The sequence below is a fragment of the Crocodylus siamensis genome, chromosome 11 (genome assembly GCF_052110815.1).
Source record: "Crocodylus siamensis isolate JL-2025a chromosome 11, ASM5211081v1, whole genome shotgun sequence".
Lineage (NCBI taxonomy): Eukaryota > Metazoa > Chordata > Crocodylia > Crocodylidae > Crocodylus > Crocodylus siamensis.
The window spans coordinates 16525428-16544678 of record NC_143405.1 but is presented as its reverse complement, the minus strand read 5'-3'; the positions used below and the strand labels follow the sequence as shown (position 1 = coordinate 16544678).

At 44.4% G+C, this 19251-nt stretch overlaps 1 protein-coding gene across 1 annotated transcript; it reads left to right on the top strand.

Annotated features, from left to right (window-relative positions):
* The first annotated feature begins 9024 nt into the window (after positions 1-9024).
* LOC149855487 (ficolin-2-like) lies at positions 9025-19251 on the top strand. Its single transcript, XM_090022577.1, has 10 exons — positions 9025-9106; positions 10224-10337; positions 10624-10677; positions 11258-11293; positions 11776-11811; positions 13556-13588; positions 13896-14023; positions 15473-15602; positions 17198-17332; positions 18998-19251. Exons 1-10 carry the CDS (start codon positions 9025-9027, stop codon positions 19249-19251), a joined length of 1002 nt encoding a protein of 333 aa, XP_089878703.1.

The following is a 19251-nucleotide window of genomic DNA, read 5'->3' as shown; positions in this document are numbered from 1 at the left end:
CCAGGGAAGTGGTCCTCGCCCCTACCTTGGGCAAATTCAAGAGGAGGTTGGATGATCATCTGTCTGGGCTCTTGTGAACCCAGCATTCATTCCTGCCTGTGGCAGGGGGTCAGGCTAGATGACCTGTTCAGGTCCCTCCTGACCCTAGCTACTATGAAACTATGAAACATTGGCATGAACACATTTCTATACTGGTATGTTGAAGTCAGTGGGGCTGTAACAGTCTCACTTTTACTAGTTTTGCTCTTTTTAAAAAGAAGCTTGCACTCACCAAGTGCTGTCAGGCGGGGTGGGGGACAATCCTCACTGCCCCATGCTGCATAGGGGAGCTCTGCCATGACCCCCCAACACCCACCCACTGCCCCAGCCACCCCTATGGTTGCTCCGCCAGCCCCAGCTCCATCCCTTTAAGAAAAAAAACAAAACAAAAAACCCTGAACTCACGAGCTGCTGCAGCAGCCTCGGGTCTTCTGGGGGCTCATGCAGAGCCCCCTATGCAGCGTGAAGCAGCGGGGGAACAGTGGGGATCACCTCTTGCCGGGCAGCAGCTTGTGAGTCACGGCTTTTTTGTTTGTTTTTGTTTTAAAGGGCCGAGAGCTGGGGTGGGCAGGGCAGCCATTGAGAGCAGGCGGGGGATGGGGTCGATGTGATTCAGAGATTCAGCTGATTCTCTGAATCAGATTTGGCCGAATCGATTTAGGACAGTGATTCAAATCACCGAATCGAATCACTGTCCCCCAAATCGGCCAAATCCGAGAAGAATACTAGCCGCTTCGCACAGGCCTAGCAAACATCTGTTTGGTCAAGGGGATGCTGCAACTCATGGCAAATTATATAAAGCGCCAGAAGTTAGAGCAGGGCCCTAAGGGCCCTACGTGTCTGTCAGCACCTTAGGTGCTCATCATTACTCCTTCAGTTCCATGGAGAAGTCTGATTCCCTTAGCACTCTGGACGTTTGCTTGTGCGTACTCTGGAACATGGAAACCGGAGCTGCTGCTCTGCATCAATGGCTCAGGTAGGATCAACACAGTACATTCAGCTTTATTATAACAACTGTACTTCAGGCCCTGTGTGACAAGACTATGATTTAATTGAACTTTTACCATGTTCTCGCTCAACATTTTCCTTCCCAAACTCCAGTCTTAGCCTTTTTAGTCTCTTCTGGTGTGGCAGTTACTCCATTCTCCCGACCATTTTGGTTGCCCTTCTCTGTACCTTTTCTAATCCTTTTTGAGATGCAGAAACCAAAACTGCACAGTGTATTCAAGATATGGGTGCACCATTAATTTATATAATGGCATGATGTTCTCCATTTTGTTTTCAATTCCCATCTTAATGATGCCCAAGATTTTATTGGATTTTTTTGGTTGCTGCTGCACCTTGCGCTTACATTTTTAGAGAACTATCTACAGGGACTCCAGGGTCTCTTTCCTGACTCGTAACAGCTAGTTCAGAACCCAAGAAGCAAGAAGCTGGTGAGGAAAACAGAACGCGACATGTGAAATGCATTTACTAGTAAATACCAATACATTAATATTGTCATTTCCAAACCAGAATTCTTTCCCTTGGACCCCAAAACCACTTTTGTATGTGTGTTGTTCTGAAAAGACCAAGGAGTTAAGCTTATAGAGCAATAAAGCTTGTTTATTCAGAGTACAGTGCCTTGCCTGCAGTTCTGCTGTTCCCTCCTGCAAACCTGGGGCAAATGTAATAACTTATATCTAACACTCTTAAAGGTATCCACACAGTATGTATTCCAGTTTTGAAAAAATCCACTGAACTATCTGTCCATCTCTGGAAAACGTGGGGGGGAAAGTAAAAGAAATGACATTATTTTCTTCCTTCTAGACAGAAACAAATCTCAAAGAATAATGATATAATTTTGAAGCATCAGAAATAATTGTTAAATTTGTCAAAATCTTCTCTGCCTTATAGTAGTTCAGTAAGAGTTTAAGGGGGATTGGTATATAGTTAATATCCTGAGGGGCTATTAGAAATACCTAATAATGCATTGTATCCTTTCTAGGAATATCCCTGTTCAAGAAAAACCTTGGACCAAACCCACACCTGGTGAAATCCGCCCCCGCCTCCCAGCTTTGAGGACATCAAGATTAGGCATTTAATGGGCTGTTTGATTTATAATCCAGATACCACCATTTGTATGCACGTCACAGAAAACAGCTCAGGGTTTGTAGTCCTCATCATAGATGGTGTACCAGCCACTCAGGACTTTCCCTCTCTTTAACAGCTCCTTGTTGTTCCTAGCTCCTTGAGGGGACAGTAATTTTATGCTATAAATACATTTTTAGGACTGATTACTTTTTCTAAACATGGATTCTGTGGACTTTTTAAGGAACTAGTTATTTCAAAAGCTGTCTCCTGAGAGTCTGGTTCCCAGATTACTGGATTTCTTTTTTTCTTCACTCTACAAAGTCCTAGCTCTTGTTGGAAAACACAGGACAGAAATTGAGGAGTTTTCAGGGAAGCAATTTCTTCTTAATACAAATATTAAGGTACTCAAGCATTCACCTTCATTTTTAGTCACTAGCCCATCTTACAGGGTAGCTACCTGGTCATTATGCTCACTATGGGTTTCTGGTGAACCTGAACCTTGTGTTAGTCAGCAAGACATCCCATTAATGCTTTGCCGCCCAGCTTCCTGCTCCCCCACTTCCCAGCCCATCTCTCCCCACACGCCCAGGGATAGAAGCCTGTCCTGGCTCACCAACCCTCTAGTGGCAAGTCACAGCTGTGCATGTGGGGGGCAGAGAAAACTTTTAGCCTTAATGTGTGACTGCTTCAAATTTGAGCTAGCAAAAAAGGATTCACATTTGGGCAGCTCAAAGTGTAATGTGTAACAAGGGGATAATTTTAAATGTAGAGATGCAAAGGCGTAATTTTGTCAGGAGCTTCATTCCAAAATTGTGCGTTCTGATGCCTTTGGCTGAAGAACAAACTACACAGAAATTCAGGTTTCATAAAGCAGATGTTGGGTAAGTGGCCACTGCAATCACATCTCTTCTCATTTAGGAACAACAGAAATGGTCCACTTTGTGGTATGGTCATCTACGTTACTTAAATAACACAGTGGCACATCTTATTCTATCCTAGTCTAAGCCTATTGTATTCAAACCCTCAGCCTTGACAAGAAGAAGGTATGGGTTAGGGTTAGCCTCAGTTGAAGAGACATAATTTTCCCCTCTGAGACTCCAGTAACTTGATGGTTTGTTTCGAAAGGAGTGAGGTGCTTACACACTTTTAAGTGGCAACCAGGCATAGAAATGTCTTTAAAAAAATGTCGTTAAAAATGTCTTTAACAGGTGTGCCACAGAATTGTGCCACAGCAGTCACCTACAATGAGCTCATAAATATGAAGATGGAGAAATGCCTTAACAGGTGTGCTGCATAAAATTTTTATTAATGTAAGTGTGCCTTGGCCTGGAGAAGGTTGGAAAACACTGGACTAGATTACCTCTGGAGATGCCTTCCTGCCCTAATTCACTATGATTCTAGACATACTGATTTCATACTATAACTTTTTATTAAGATTGAGACTATCACAAACTGACCATTAATATAACCAGAGATCAGAGCAGGGTTTTCCTTATTGTTAGTACAACCTGTCTCTGTAAGCAAGGGGAGTGAAGGCTGTGTTCCTTTTATGAATATTACATGTACTTCTGTGTACTAGATTGCCATTATGCTGTTTGCTGTCCAGGTTCAAAGAGTTACCTCCCACAGGTGCTTCCAGCATGTGGCAGGAAAGCAGGCAACAGCTTTAGCCATCTGTCTAAGTCAGCCCCCAGTCTTGAGAAGACCAACCATGCCTGACAGGGATACGCAGGAAAGATATGCATATACATGAAAGTCCTGGCCTGATCCATCCCATTCCTCTTGCCTCTTGGTTCTCTCCCTGGTTCTCTCTAGACTGGAGGGCTTTTCCAAAAGATCTGTGCTTTTCTGTCTGCCGCAAGAGCAGTCTTCTTTCAGGCATGCCACCCAATCCTCTCTCTCTCTGCTGTAGCTCACACTGTGCCACCTGCTCAGGCTACTGCAGAATAGAGGCAGTTAGACATTTTCTGACTACTGTCCCCTCAAACAGCGCTACTTCACTGTCAGGGCGGCTAGGGCCTGGAACCAACTTCCAAGCAAAGTGGTGCTGACTCCTACCCTGGGGGTCTTTAAGAGGAGGCTAAATGAACACCTCGCCATGGTCGTTTGACCCCAGTACTCTTTCCTGCCACGTCAGGGCATCAGACTTGATGATCTGCTCAGGTCCCTTCTGACCCTACCAACTATCAAATTATGTCTTTTTCAGGGAGTGGCTGGAGGGAGCCCGTCCTGGGCTGGCAGTAGCTTGGGCATGCTCCTCCCCACAGTGATGGGGCCAGGCCCTGTTACACTCTCCCATACTCCATAAGTACCACAATGTATTATTCTTCTATCATTTGCACTCGTAACTGGATAACAGGGTTAATTCCCTGCCAGGCCTACACATGGGTACTGCCTTTAACTGAGCATTCCTATCAACGCTTACAGGCTGAGGTACTTGTGCGTTTGGAAGTACTAGAGGATGGCACAGTAATAGCCCGTACTGCACTGTGCTGGCAGTACACAGTTCTTTTCAGCTGCTATGTCACTGTAGCAATGAACTACACTGAGGGAGTGCATTGCTCCAGCAACGTAACAGTGGTGTCATAGTTTTTGCCTGCAGACGCTACGTCACTGTAATGCATTGCTATGGCAATGTAGTATCACATGTAGACGCTCCCTCTATGGCACCATTTCAATCATTAGGAACTGTTGCTGTAGTAGTGCAGTTGGAAGGTCCCCCCTAAGGGCAGGAACGCACTGAGGACACCTGTTAACTTTCCTACACTCACAGGAAATTGGAATTCTTATCCAACCACAGGCAGGAAGCCTACCTTGCTGGGGTCCACAGCTCTGAGGCAGGCCCAGAAACACAGAGCGCCTTGTGGTTAGGGACCTAAGGGCTTCTCCAAACCTGCGTTTAGCGCTCGAAGATGGGAAACCACCTTTTAAATCAGAGCTTGACACCTGAGCTTCCTGTGCTCCCACACCCTGGGTATGCAGCTGCCTCAAGAGTTGAGTAGTCTGCAGGAACCAGTTGGCCCACATATCTAAAGAGCCTGCTAGTCTGTATGGTGTGGCCATCCTGGGTCTGGAAAGCTCTGGGAGATCTTGACAGAAACAGACATTCTTCATATGCATTTCATTACTGTTTGCCATTGAAGACTTGTGATGAAATCTTGGCTGTTGAGGAGAACACATTTAATGTAATCCAAGTGCCACTATTTACACCACCAATGCCATAGCAAGGGGTGGGGGGCCGAGTATGTTGGCTGTCCCAGGTGCCAAAGCGAAGGGGGCACCAACAGGTGCTGCCCAGCCGAGTTGGTATGCGGGATGATTTGGGGGACATGGGTATGGGGGAAGGGAGGCTCCTGCCACTGCATGCACTCCTGGTAAGCATGGGGCTGGGGGCGGGGGAGCGCATATCATCCACTGATCCCAACCCTGACTTCCCCCGGACAGCTGGCCTGAAGCTTGCCACTAAAATTACAGACTTCCCTGAGGCCTTGGGCTCTCTGCTCTGGGTTAACTATTGACAAACACAAATGAACAATAAAGAGTTAATTAAAAAAAGATTGCACTTAGCTGTGTTTGTGATTTTGGTCCCCACCAGCAGTTATCTATGTGGTGGGTCTGGTGTGTCCCCCTAGCAGCCCAGGTCTGGGTGTGGGCTGGCTGCAGGGCTCCTCCTGGGTTCCTGCCAGGTGAGGGGAAGTCTTGCTGCCTGCTCCTTGCCAGCCAGCCCTGTTTAGCCTCTCCTGGGTGCTTTTCTCTCCTCACATCTGTTGGGGCGGCAGCTGCACCAGCCACATGGGCTGCCAGCCAGCTGTAGGGTCAGAGCACAGCTGTGTCTTTTTCAGGGAGGTGGTGGGGAAGCTGTCCTGGGCTGGCGGCGGCTCAGACATGCTCCTCTCTGCAGTGACAGGGCCAGGCCCCATTACGCTCTCCCATACTCTTCAAGTACCACAAGGTATTAGTTTTTCTGTCATTTGGAATGGCAACTGGAGAACAGGGCTAATTCTCCACCAAGACTACACATGGGTACTGCCCTTAACTGAGTATTTCCATCAGGGCTTACAGGCTGAGGGACTTGCACTTCTTGAAGGAAGGTTTCATCTTCACCTCTGCAGGTACTGCCTCTCCCAAGATCTCAGGGCCTCAGGCTTCATTTTCTAAAGAACGACTATTGCTGATTCCTGCCTGAACCCCTCCACTCTCTACTGGCATGAGGATGTTGGGCTCAGTTCAGTAGAAGGCATAATTGCAAAAGGCCTGAACTCCTGCACATGCTAGTAACGGGCAGCCATGGTTGGCCTTTCTGCCAAATGGAGGAGAGTGCTTGCCGGAGGCAGCTCTTGGAATCCAGGGAGCAAACAGCATAATGACAAGCCACTATGCAGCGGCACCCAAAATATTCATAAAAAGGAGAAAGACCTGGTCCACATCTTCACAGTAAGTCTCTGCACTAGCAGTCAAGAAACATTTGATTCCCTGCTTGAAAACAGCACAGACTGCCCACCGCAATAACTAGGATGAAAAGTTGTAGTTAAAAATAACCAACAGGCATTTCAAACACATCTACATGAAATTTCCTACTTCAGCTCTGACTCTGCCCCCAGTGTCTTCTACAGGCTTGGCCCCATTTGCTTTAAGACCATTACTAACTGGCCCTGAAATAAAAAAAGAGCCTGGTTACATGAGTTTATGATCACAGCACCATTGAGGACAGGCTTTTCCTGAAGACAGGCTGTTACTGAAGATCCAAGTCCAATCTTTAAGTAATTTAGGGGCAGATTTTACCTCCCCCTGGAGGTAAAATTTCCAGACTTGCTTCCAAGCTGTGACCTTAGAAAGCTGGGCTCCAACCAGCCCACTTGGGGAGCTGCTACAAAACCAGGCAGGATTCCAGTAGAACCTACTTGTGGCTTGATGACAATTCAAATATGTTTCAGAGAAACCTTTCACTTTCAACAAACTGGACAAAAATCATATTGCATCAGGAAATGCCTAACTGCCCCAATTCTGGAGCCAGCCCGAGCAGACGGCAGAGTGCAGATCATGGCAGTTAGTGCAAGGGAGGGGAGAGTGGCTTGCCTGAGCGAGGACCGCTCTCGCACTTTGGAAAAGTGCTCCAGTCTAGAGGAAACCGAGATGAAAAACACAAAAGATAAGAGGAATAGGTCAGGGATTTTCACCGATGTCCACATCTTTCCTGAATGTCCCTGTGAGACATGGTTGGTCTTGTCAAGGTTGCAGGCTGACTTAGACCTATGGCTACCGCCAAACTTTGTCAGCCTGCACGGCGATCTGTTGTTAAGTGGTATAACACCACAGTTTGGATTTGTTAGCACCTGCCTTGCAAATCTTAGGTTGAATAGTGGGCTTAACTTGGTTAGAGGCTAAACTTCAGACACTGGCATCTGCTTTATAAGTTATGTACCAGTGAAAGGTTTATCTAAAGCTGTTGCCTGACTTCTGGCCAAGGTCTGAGAGCACCTGTGGGAGGTAACTCTTTGAACTCAGGCAGAAAACATCATAATACCGATCTAGTACATAGAAGCACATGTAATATTCATAAAAAGAACAAACACAACCTTCTCCACAGTCTGTACTAACAATAAAGAAAATCCTGCTTTGATTCCTAGTTGAGAATGCCACAGACTGCCCATTAATACAATCTTAATAAAACGTTATATTGTAAAAACCAACATGTTTAACCCCCACCACACCTCCCTTCCACATACGTACCTCCAAAATACAATTTTTAGCTAAGCTTTAATACTCTCCTATGACTTCCCTAGACTCTACTTGCGGGGCCTGAGACCCACACCAGCTGTCTCTAAAATGTTTAAACCCTCCTGTGGTATTGGGAGGAGTTTTGAAGGCATGTAAGGCAAAGCCTCCACAGCCTCTGGAGTGAGCGCAGCACTGCCATCAAGAGATGAGCCCTACACAGTGGCACCTGATTCTTGAATACCCAAGCAAGGGAGGCACTTTAGGCACATCAGTCATGCACCTCAGTAGCCTTGGGCATGTGCCTCATGATTTGCTATATCTGGTGAGCCTGACCACAGTCCAGTTTGCACCTAAGCCATCCACTCTGCACCCAAGTTTGCATGCTTGGGCAAGGCATGGCAAGCTGAGCTTGCTTCAGAAGCAGTATAGACTTGGCCTAAGTGATATAAGAACCAAGCCCCATATTAAAGAAGAGCTTGTGATTTAAGGCCAGATTTTTAAAGACATTTCAATGCCTGGTGGGCATTTCAAAAGTGTATATGTACCTCATTCCCTTTGAAACATCCCACCAAGTTACTGGAGTCTCAGAGGAATATTATCTCTTTTTAGCTGAGCCTAACCTGAACCCATACCCTTCTTCTTGTCAAGGCTGAGGGCTTTACTGGGATAGACCCTGAATAGGATGGAGCACCTGTGTATCACTGAAATAACACAGATGACCAAACCACTGAATAGGCCATTTCTGTTGTTTCTAAATGAGAAGAGATGTGATTGCAGTGGCCACTTTCCCAACATTTGCTTTATGAAACTTGAATTTCTATGTAGTTTGTTCCCCAGCCATGGACTTTGAACTTCACAATTTTGGAATGAAGCTCCTGACAAACCTACATCTTAACATCTCTACATTCAGACTGAAGTCCTCTTCTGACCAAAGAGGAACCAGAACAAGGAGGATTTATTGTTCTGAAAATGGTTTCAAGCTTTTGCAAGGTTCTCCATGCTCTAGTGGAGATACTCTGCAGAATGATTTCAGTGGAGAAGTGTGGAATACAGAGGGAAGGCAGAGTTCAGAGGTGGAGCCTAATATTGTAATTTCTATTACCTGGAAAAAGCTCTCAGCTCTGAAGCCCCAGCACAAAGAAGAGAGTGTTGAGAAGACAAGAGGAGCTGCCATAGCAAGGACCAGCAACATCCATGGGGAAGGGCACACAGCAAATATTCCTTGCTTTACTTTGCTTTGCAGTAGCAAAATGTCAGGAAGAGCAGACCTGCCCAGGTGAGAAACCAAATCATTCCCTTTAACAGTATGGTAATTACTAGTTTTTTCTCAAGGCCACACTGTAGCATCTGCATTGAGGGTTAGACTTGGGGGCCACAGAGATCAAGTGCACGTCAAAGTTCACTTTATTCTCATGAAGAAAGGGGCCCTAAAAGTGTATTGCTGTGACCTGAAAAGAGAATCAGATGTGGGGATTGATTGCACTGGGGCATGGGAGGTGGAAAAGAGAAGCAATTCAAAGAAGCATGAGAACTGAAATATGAGAAGGGGAGAAGGCCAACAAGTCGATGGAACATCTGCTGAGAAAAAGCCTAGAGCTTGTCCTCTGTAGCCCCTCCCCATAGGAGTCACAGAGACATTGGGGTTTTATACAATGTGCTGGCTGAAGTAGGTGAAGAACCATGAGAAAAGAAAACATATGTTGCCAGAGTGCTCCTGGGCACATGGAAACAGGACCTTGCACCTTCCTCATCCACATGAGTTCATCAAAGAAATGCTTATTTCCTGCCCCCCATGTGTTTCTCTGGATGGACACAAGCAGGAAAGCCTCCACATTATGGTTAACTACTAGGTTTAAAATTCCATTAATATATTAAAGTACTACTGCACAGTCCGGGAGAGTAATTTACATTAGGCAAATGTAAGTGACATTTTAAATCCCTTAAATTTAATTCATAAATTGCATTAAATTAAATTCAAATTATAACTCTGAAAGCTCTTCAAACTTTAGTCTTCCAAGCAACAGATGTGTGGACTCAGAGAGCAGCAGGGATCGAGCCAACAAAGCACAGGATACAAAGGCCACATCCAGAAGGAGGAATGCAGGAGAGAAGCTTTCCACCCGGATTCTGCTTTCTCCCAAGGCCCAAAAAAGTGTCCTGTGCAGGCCTTCCTCATATAAGTCCCATGAGACTGGCACAGTCGTTCTCCTCCTATCTGTGCCTTGCTGCCAAGTCCAGGGCACCCATGCCATTGGATTACATTTGCCTTTCTAGCCAAAAAAAAAAAGAGCTCTGTCTGATGTTGCATGCAGACCCTGCTTCCCTCCGGAAATTAACATTTGCCGAATGTGCCAGATCCGGTGGCTCTAATACATGTCATTTCATGTCTCCAGAAGTAAAAATAACAGGAGTCAATGGAACTGAGAAGCTTGATATTATCCATGGTTTCCCTGGAGCTGATGGTATCATGGGTCCCAAAGGAGAACCTGGAGATAAAGGAGAGACAGGTATGTTGCCAGACACCTAACGGAAATCTGCCTCAGAATCTTATTATGCAAGCAGCAAGTACTTATTGAATAGCCACAGTTATCCTGGTTAAAATCCAGTTTTAGGACCATGTGCATGGGTACTATTTTCAAAGTCTGCAGAGAATACAGGCCATACTGTTGTCTGGTGTCAATTGGCTGGGTTCCACTACTTCTAAGTTCGGCGCAGGCTATATGTGAGATTGCAGGTATGTTGTAATGTCTACTGAATGGACAGGATGTTGAGGTTTGTTTTCTGCATCTACAGGGGACATTGGACCCCCCGGGCCTCCTGGAGAGATGGGACCACCTGGGGACAAAGGTAAAAGCAAACAGAGACTAGATATGTGATTTCAAGAGAAAAGGCTTTTTCAAACATTTTCAAGGATTGGGGTTTGCCAAATGTCTTGATTCCAGTTCTGTCAAAGGCTCCCTGTATCTGGGCCTCTTCCTGGTTTTTGACTTACTAAAAATCCAATACTGATAGCTGAAACAGTGTCTGTTATTCCTAAGTATTTCCCAGAGATCTGGTGGCATATGGGTACACCGTAAAATGCTTGCCAAAAGCTCTGGCACTTCATGGGGAGGGGTCACATGGCGGTTTCTCTTGTCTGACAAGCTAACTACAACCTTTAAAGGGAGAGATGATCAAAGAGCATCTGATATCAATGTCCACAAGACTGGTCAGCGGTGTTATGAATATCAGCGGTGATTTAAATTTTCCTGAGCAAGAAAGCATAGGGACTCATAAAGAGCAGCTAATCAAATTAAGGTCATTTTTCACAAATATTTTTCCAAAGCTGCCTTGTCAAAATTCAACTTCCCCAGCCTTATGAACCCCAGTTCTGAGCTCCCATTCAGATTGCTAGGTCCCTGCTCACACTGTCCATTTGTTCCATCAGGAGAAAAGGGCGACCCTGGTGAGAGTGGTCCAGAAGGTAAGGAGAACTTAAATCATTATTTTTATTGGGAGAATAACACCCCTGCTGTTGCAGTGCTCTTCTTGGGGATGGAGGTTGTTCAGCTAGGCACAGAAGGAGCTTTTCAAAAGAGCTAGGCACCATATGTAGGCAGTGTCCATTGAAGGTCTTGCATCAACTCAGCCAGCTACCTGGGGCTCAAGCTGTCTCGGAGATCTGCTGCACGATATGTGGAATTCCAGACAGTGCCAGTAAAGCATTTCTGCTTGGCTGACACCCAGTTAGGATTTGTATTTTGAGATTTGGGATTAGCTGGAGTTTTGACAGCATCTGAAGGAATTTGTCCAACACTCAGAATGCAACAGAGTAAAGGAGCTAAACTGGGGTTTTATGCCAAGATGAAGTGTTGGAGAGGGTGGGGGCAGGGCAGAGGGAAGTGAACTCAGATCAGGGTGAGATTACCTACCTTTGAAAGGCTGTCTCATGTGTTTTTTCTTTAGGAGACAAAGGAAGCCCTGGATCAGCTTCAAAAATAAGTAAGAATGCCCTCTTCCTGGACTTTGTTTCATTTTAAAATCAGGACTCCCTGCAGAACACAGATAGCTTTTGCCTGATATTTACCTGCACATAGTGTTGAACTCCATCATGTCCCACTAGCTGACCCCTTATAGCTGATACTTAAGAGATGGGGAGGAATCAACACATTTGGATCTGGATTACAATCCAGACCTGATCCCCCTGAAAGTCTGTTAAATCCATTGGCCTGGAAATATCTGTCTCCGTGGTCAACTACATGACTAGGACAAAGTGGGGAAGGGAGAAACCAACAACATAAGCCTACCAGCAGACAGCAGCACAGCTGCCTTTATCAGGGGCTAGAAGGTTTGGTAGAGATGTGCTCTGCATAATGTCCCTATAGGCCTGAAGTGGTATGTGAGGGCAAAAGTTATATGGCCTGGTGTTCTTTGCATTTACTGCCTAATGTGTTAAAGTCTACAAAAATATTGAAAAAGAAGTATGGATTTCACACCCTAAGGTGCTTGGAATACCTACCAGCTAAACTAGTTTTTGATAAACCCAACTGGATGAATCCTTAACGTGAATAGCTGTTTTATTGCTCATTGCTCATAGTCAAGAGAAGAGTTTAGCTGGGAAAGAAGTTAAAAACTCTGATGAGGGCTTTCTGACAGTGATTTAGACCATGCAATCAAAAGCAGGCAGCTTTGGGAGCTGTGATGCATGAGCATTATACATGCAATGTATAGCCACAATCAACAGTGTTCAGGAAGCTCTTCTCCAGCATTCTCAGCTTACTCTATGGGTTACAGGCCATTCATAGATGTTAGGGTCAGAAGGGACCTCAATAGATCATTGCGTCCGACCCCCTGCATAGGCAGGAAAGAGTGCTGGGTTCAGATGACCCCAGCCAGATGCCTATCTAACCTCTTCCTGAAGACCCCCAGGGTAGGGGAGAGCACCACCTCCCTTGGGAGCCCTTTCCAGATTTTGGCCACTCTAACTGTGAAGAAGTTCTTCCTAATGTCCAGTCTAAATCTGCTCTCTGCTAGCTTATGGCCATTATTTCTTGTAACCCCCAGGGATGGTTTGGTGAGCAGAGCCTCACCAATTCCCTTCTGCGCCCCCAAGATGAATTTATAGGCAGCCACAAGGTCGCCTCTCAACCTTCTCTTGCGGAGGCTGAAGAGGTCCAGGTTCCCTAGTCTCTCCTCGGAGGGCTTGGCCTGCAAACCCTTAACCATACGAATGGCCCTTCTCTGGACTCTCTCCAGGTTATCCACATCCCTCTTGAAGTGTGGCACCCAAAACTGGATGCAGTACTCCAACTGGGGTCTGGCCAGCGCCCGATAGAGGGGAAGTATTGCCTCCTTGGTTCTGTTTGTCATGCATCTGCTGATGCATGACAAAGTGCAGTTAGCTTTGCTGATGACTTTGTCACACTGACGACTCATGTTCATCTTGGAGTCCGCTAGGACTCTGAGATCCCGTTCCGCTTCTGTGCTGCTGAGCAGGTCATTTCCTAGGCAGTAGGAGGTGAAATACATGCAGCTTTCACGTGAAATACACACAGCTAAGAGCAAAGCAAAACCCAGAATCTTGGTCCATCTTAAGCTTGTATGCTGTTCACATAATTATATATTTTTTACTGCTCTGTAATTTATGATACATACCCGCTACATGGCTTGAGCAGGAATTGAGGGGAAAACAGTAGTCTCTTGGCTGGCTTGTATCATCCTGAGTTGCATTTTTTTTCATATACAGGACAGGAAGATTTGAACCGGATATGGTGTGCAGGTGAGTGTCATAATAATGAGATATCACAAGTGGTTGCAGAAGTTGTCACTTCCTCCCATTCAGGGGACATGGAATTTATCTCACAGTGTAGAGAGATCAAATGCATGCAGTTTTAATACTGCATCCAACTCAGTTTGAGACTGAGGAAGACGAGGTAGGTGAAAAGGATGCCAAGTGCCCTGGGATTTAAACTGCAAGAAAAAAGCTTTTTGAAACATCTTGCTTCTTAAAAATTTTCAGAATCACTTTTCTTTGAGTGGCCCTTCTTCAGAATGTATTAATTAAGCTGAATTTTCCTCTTCTTCAGGAGCAAAGAATTGCAAGCAACTGTTAGATAGAGGGGTGTTTCTGAGTGGCTGGTACACCATCTATCCTAAGGACTGTAAGCCCATGGTCGTGTTCTGTGACATGGACACAGATGGAGGTGGCTGGATTGTAAGTGAAAACAATGAAAAGACTGTCCAGTCATGATACTATCAAAAGTCATGTATTTCACTGGGTGTGGGCTTGCTCCAAAGCTTTGTTGCACCAGGATGTGCCTAGAAGAGACAATCAGCATTGTCAGGTATTTGTAATAACTCTGATGACGATGCGAGTTCACTAGAATCTGAACGTCCAAAAGATGCTACTGAGTCTCTTAAAATGCTATTCCCCTCCTGTGCAAATTGGTGAGCGTTTCAGATAAAAGTGAGGCTGGGGATTTGAAAGTAACAAGTTTGATTCTTTTTCTTTAGCATTTTGGGGAAGAAGAGGTCAATAAGCTGAGGGAGGAATAGTTTACTGATTGTCTAGGACAGGAGAGGTCTTGTAGGCCCTCAGAGCTGTTCAGTGGATGGAAATAATGTTTTGCAAAGGATTTAGAGCATTCACATTTGACTGCTGTGAATCAGAATTCAAACTACCAGCATTTTCAAAGGGTTTTAGATTGATCGAAGTGTTCTAATCCAGTGTTGTTGGTGCTTTTTAGTATGTCCTAATACAGCACAAAATACAATTTGCAAAGAATATCCTTGTTGAAGAGAAAAGTTTCGAACATTTCAGAATGGGATATTCCAGCATTCTCAAAAACTTTTCCTTCTTTTGTTTCAAAAGGAAATGTCAGTGAAGTCCACATAACTTTATGAAGCTTTTTCATTTCTACAGAAGTGCCCTTTTAAACTCTTTAGAATTCAGAAGGTTTTCTGACGAACTCTAAATATTATTGTACTTTATTAACATATTATAAGAACTGCCATTTACTGGGTCAGATCATATGTCCATCTTGTCCAGTCTCGTGTGTCACAGTGGCAGAGAGTGGGTGCTGAAAGTGAGAGTAAATTGGATATGACCGGGGTATTGCCCAATCTCACCGTTACCTACTAATATAGTAACAGGATAAGGGACCAGCTGGGCTGTTGTGGGACTCAGGGGATGAGTGTCTCATATGATCACAAAAGCCCACTTGCCCAGATGGAAAAGGGCTTAGAAAGTCTCCTTATTCTTTTCCTCTACAGCTGCTGCCTCATGTCACACATCCTTTTCCTACATACAGGATATACCTTAGCCTTCCAATATAGGGAAATTCACACTGGGTTTGTGTACTGCATTAGGCTTCTACTGGTAGCTTCTGTGCAGTACTTGGGTGAGGTTCTGCGGCCAATGAATACTGGAGGCCAGACTATAGTAATGCCATTATCTTTTAGTCTCTTCCACCTCTTCAGGTCTTCAACCAAAATTAAAAATAAAGAAGAAAACCTATACAAGTCTGAACTTATATGTTCATGAGGAAGAGAAGGTCTGGATAAGTTTAACAGCAATTTGATTGTTGATGCTGCACAAGACTGATATTACCCTTGTTTTTTTTCAGAATAATAACTAATGTTATTCCCCTTCCTTTCCTTGCAGGTCTTCCAGAGACGGATGGACGGTTCAGTAAACTTTTATCGTAATTGGAATGCATATAAGAAAGGTTTTGGCAGTAGACTGACTGAATTCTGGTTGGGGAATGACAATATTAACATACTGACGACTTCAGGTAAGTGAATGTCTAAAAACAGCATTTTGTTTTCCCACGAAATTCTACCTGCATCCTCATGTGAAGAGAATGCAGAACAGAATTTTAAATAGGCTCCATGAGAAGAAAGTGAGACAGGAGGTGCGGATGTGTTTTAAACTTTGCTGTGTTGTCTGTAGAAAGAGACTGATCTCAGCTAGTAGCTACCATCCCATGTTTGCTTAAGTAGACTTATCAAGTACCAGTATGTAGTATAGGCCTTTCTGATCTCATAGCCACGTCTATCTCACTCCCTTTGGCAGGCCCATTGCTAATCTACCGCTCAGCTCCCATACAGATCCAGGTACCATGACTCCACTGCCACACTTGGGACTCAACTGTAGCAACTCCATGACTTCTTTGGGGTGCTACAGCCAGCCAGTGGAGAATCATTGCTGCAGGCCACAGCACAGTGAAGGTGGACAACTGAGAACAAGGATGTTGCTCAGAAACACACCTTTCATAAAAATGAATTGGAGCAATTCACACGATAGCCCTACTGGCTTCAGTCAAAGCCTAGACTGACAGGCTAGAGTGCTGAAGCAAATTGCATATGATCTGCTTCTCAGAAGTACACACAGGACACATCTACATGAGACGCTACTGTGCAGTGGTTTCATAGTTTCATAGCTGGTAGGGTCAGAAGGGACCTGAGCAGATCATCAAGTCCGAACCCCTGCCATGGCAGGAAAGAGTACTGGGGTCAAATGACCCCGGCTAGGTGATTAGTTTACTGCACATTTATTTACTACTTGTATAAGCAAGTACCAAATAAGCGCATAGTATATGGAGTTACTGTGCAGCAGCGCTAGTTAAATTCTTTTAAGTGATGCTGCTGTGCAGTAACCTAATAACACTGCACAGTGGCATATTAGCACTGCCTATGCTGTGATGCACTACTGCATAGTATCATTAGGTTACTGTGTAGTCGGTATCTCATGTAGTCCCATACTGTCCCATTTAAGAAGCACAGAGAACCTAGCTAATTGGACTGCAGAACACAAACTGCTGAAGACATACGAGCTGTCGTGTATAGGCTCCTGTTGCCTACGTTGCTTTGGCAAACACAAAGATCTGAAATACACTAGGAAATGCTGAAATTGCCTTCTGAGGGCTTCATTTCCAGATGCTCGTGCTTTGGCCCTTTCCCAGCCACTTCCTCATATTACACTGTCCACACATGAGCAGCATTCCTCATGGTCAGGACAGTCTTCTAAGTAAGACTCCATGAGACCACATCTGAGTGTAGCATCTGGAATTCAAGTAGGAAAGGTTTCAGAAGGTTTTTTGTTGTCAGTTCTTGTGGTACTACTAAAGTGTAGGTGGAACCAAGAAAGGGTGTACAGTAGTTTGTCAGTGCAAATAAAGTAAAGAAAAACTCTAGTGAAAGGAGGAAAAGTTGGTGTCACAAATAAGAGGAAGGGTATTGCTTGGTTGGGTGTATTTGATAGGCATGAAAAATAGTGCTCCAATACTGACCAAGTTCTTCAGTTATGGTAGACCAAAAAAGTTCTGAAGATGCAAAATGAGGATGGAATATGATCGGCTATTTTCTTTCTTTCAATTTCTTTCATTAGAGATAAATCAACTTCGTATTGACCTCACAGATTTTGAAAATAAGTCTGCATTTGCCAAATACCAAACATTCAAGGTTTTAGATGAATCTCAAAAATACATACTAGCTGTTGGAAAATACAGTGAAGGTGATGCAGGTAGGTACTCAGCACTGTTGTTCAATCTTTTGTATGACAAGAAATTCCCACAAAGCAAGGAATTCCTAAAGCAGAAGTAACAGGAATCCCTTCATATCCACAGTCATTGTGAAAGTGCTTGGGACCTGATCTGATGCTTGAATTTACTTCTACTCAGTCCTGAAAGTCTATTTTCATTACAGCTGCTAGGCTTTTTTTTTTTGCCTGAATGAAGATTAAATGGCTTAGCAGGAAATTAATGGTGGGTTTTGTTACACAGATATAGAAAGTAGAGATAAAACAAGAACAAGCCTTAATCTTTGCTTTGTTCTTACTTCAAGGATAGAAATTGAGTCATTTTAGATTGAGAGCACATGATTTGTAAATATGAAAAACCTGTAGTCCAGCTGTTGGATTTTGGGTTGTAGCCATGTTGGTCTAAAGACATAGGCAGGCATGGTTCTTTGAGTAGATGTGGTATCTTTTATAAGACCAACTGAGTAGTTGGAAAAAAGTTTCTAGCAAGCTTTTGGGCACAATCACTCTTCTTCAGGCATAGGAAATCTCTGCTGTTCTGAGATTCCAAGTAATGAGAGAAGCTAAAAGTGTGATGGGATGTCAGTGTGAATGTAAATAGATAGAAATTAGGAAAATAAAAGCTAAAGCATGGAAGGGAGAGGGGAAAAGAGCGGGGGGAGCCAAAGGTGAGTAAGGGTGACTCTACAGTAGTTGCAATTCAAGGTGCAAAAGAGGCTGTCTGTGAAAAAAGGAAATAGCTATAAATTAGGAAGACAAAGGGCAGAAAAGCAGGAGAGGGGAGAAAGTTGGGGGGGAAAACAAAAGTGTAAGTGGTCAGATCTGCCAGGTACCTGGTGAATCAGATGTCAGGCAGGTTGTAATGTGTCATAAATCCAGTGTATATATTGAGTCCATATTTTTTGTATCCAGTAGGTTTATGAAGTAAAGTTCATAGGCTCGTCTACAAAAGTGTTTTGTAAGTTCCCTTTGAAGATTAGAGCTGAGAGATAGGAGAGGGAGGGATTGTCTCATGAGAAGTATGCACCCACAGGTAGTTGGGTATTCTTGTCTTTGATAGATTTTCAGTGTGTGTTCATTTTTGTGCAGTTGTTGTTTGATTTCTTGTACATATTTTCCATCAGGGTATTTGGTGCACTGGGTGAGATGTACAACATTTCTGGAGCTGTAAGTGTAAGATCCAGAAATAGTGATGGTTTTGTTGTGGGCTGTAGTTATTGTAGGGTTGGGGGAGATGTGTTGGCAGCCGTGCAGACTGAAGCATTAGATGTTTTGGCACTTTCCCAAAGAAAGGTTGAGCTTTTTCTTTTCCTTCAGTCCCAAAGACTGAATCTCTAGATGTCCTTTCTTAAAATGATGGGCCACAGTTCTTTTGAGTCTCAGTGCAAAGGCTGAATCACAAATGCCCTTTGCAATATCTGACTCCCTGCAGATTGCTGGGAATGTAACCTGGCATGTGACACATTAGGAGCCAAGAGGGAAATGGTTATAATGAGCTTCTGATTCCCATTGCAGAATTAAGGGATTCTGAGTACCCTTGAAACAGGGAGATGAACACCAATGTTCCCAAATGACAGAGCTGGCTAAGATGCCTGCTGTAGAACTACCTTGCTGCAAGCTGTTAACAATGACATCATTCAATTTGCACAGGGGATGCATTGATTTATCACAATGGCATGCCGTTTTCCACTAAAGACAAACAGAATAACCCTACTACCAACTGTGCAGGACTCTACAAAGGAGCCTGGTGGTACTTTTATTGCCATGAATCCAATCTGAACGGACTTTACAAGAGGGGAGTACATGAAAGTTATGCAGATGGAGTGAACTGGCTGAGATGGAAAGGGTATAAATATTCCATGAAAACTACAGAAATGAAAATTAAGCCAACGCTGAACTTATAG

What these genes read in the sequence shown, in the direction of transcription:
- LOC149855487 (XM_090022577.1), top strand. Translation starts at nt 9,025, where the DNA reads ATGGGGAAGGGCACACAGCAAATATTCCTTGCTTTACTTTGCTTTGCA. An exon ending in GGAAGAGCAGACCTGCCCAG is followed by an intron (nt 9,107 to 10,223) that starts GTGAGAAACCAA and finishes TCATGTCTCCAG; the next exon opens with AAGTAAAAATAACAGGAGTC. An exon ending in GGGACCACCTGGGGACAAAG is followed by an intron (nt 10,678 to 11,257) that starts GTAAAAGCAAAC and finishes TTGTTCCATCAG; the next exon opens with GAGAAAAGGGCGACCCTGGT.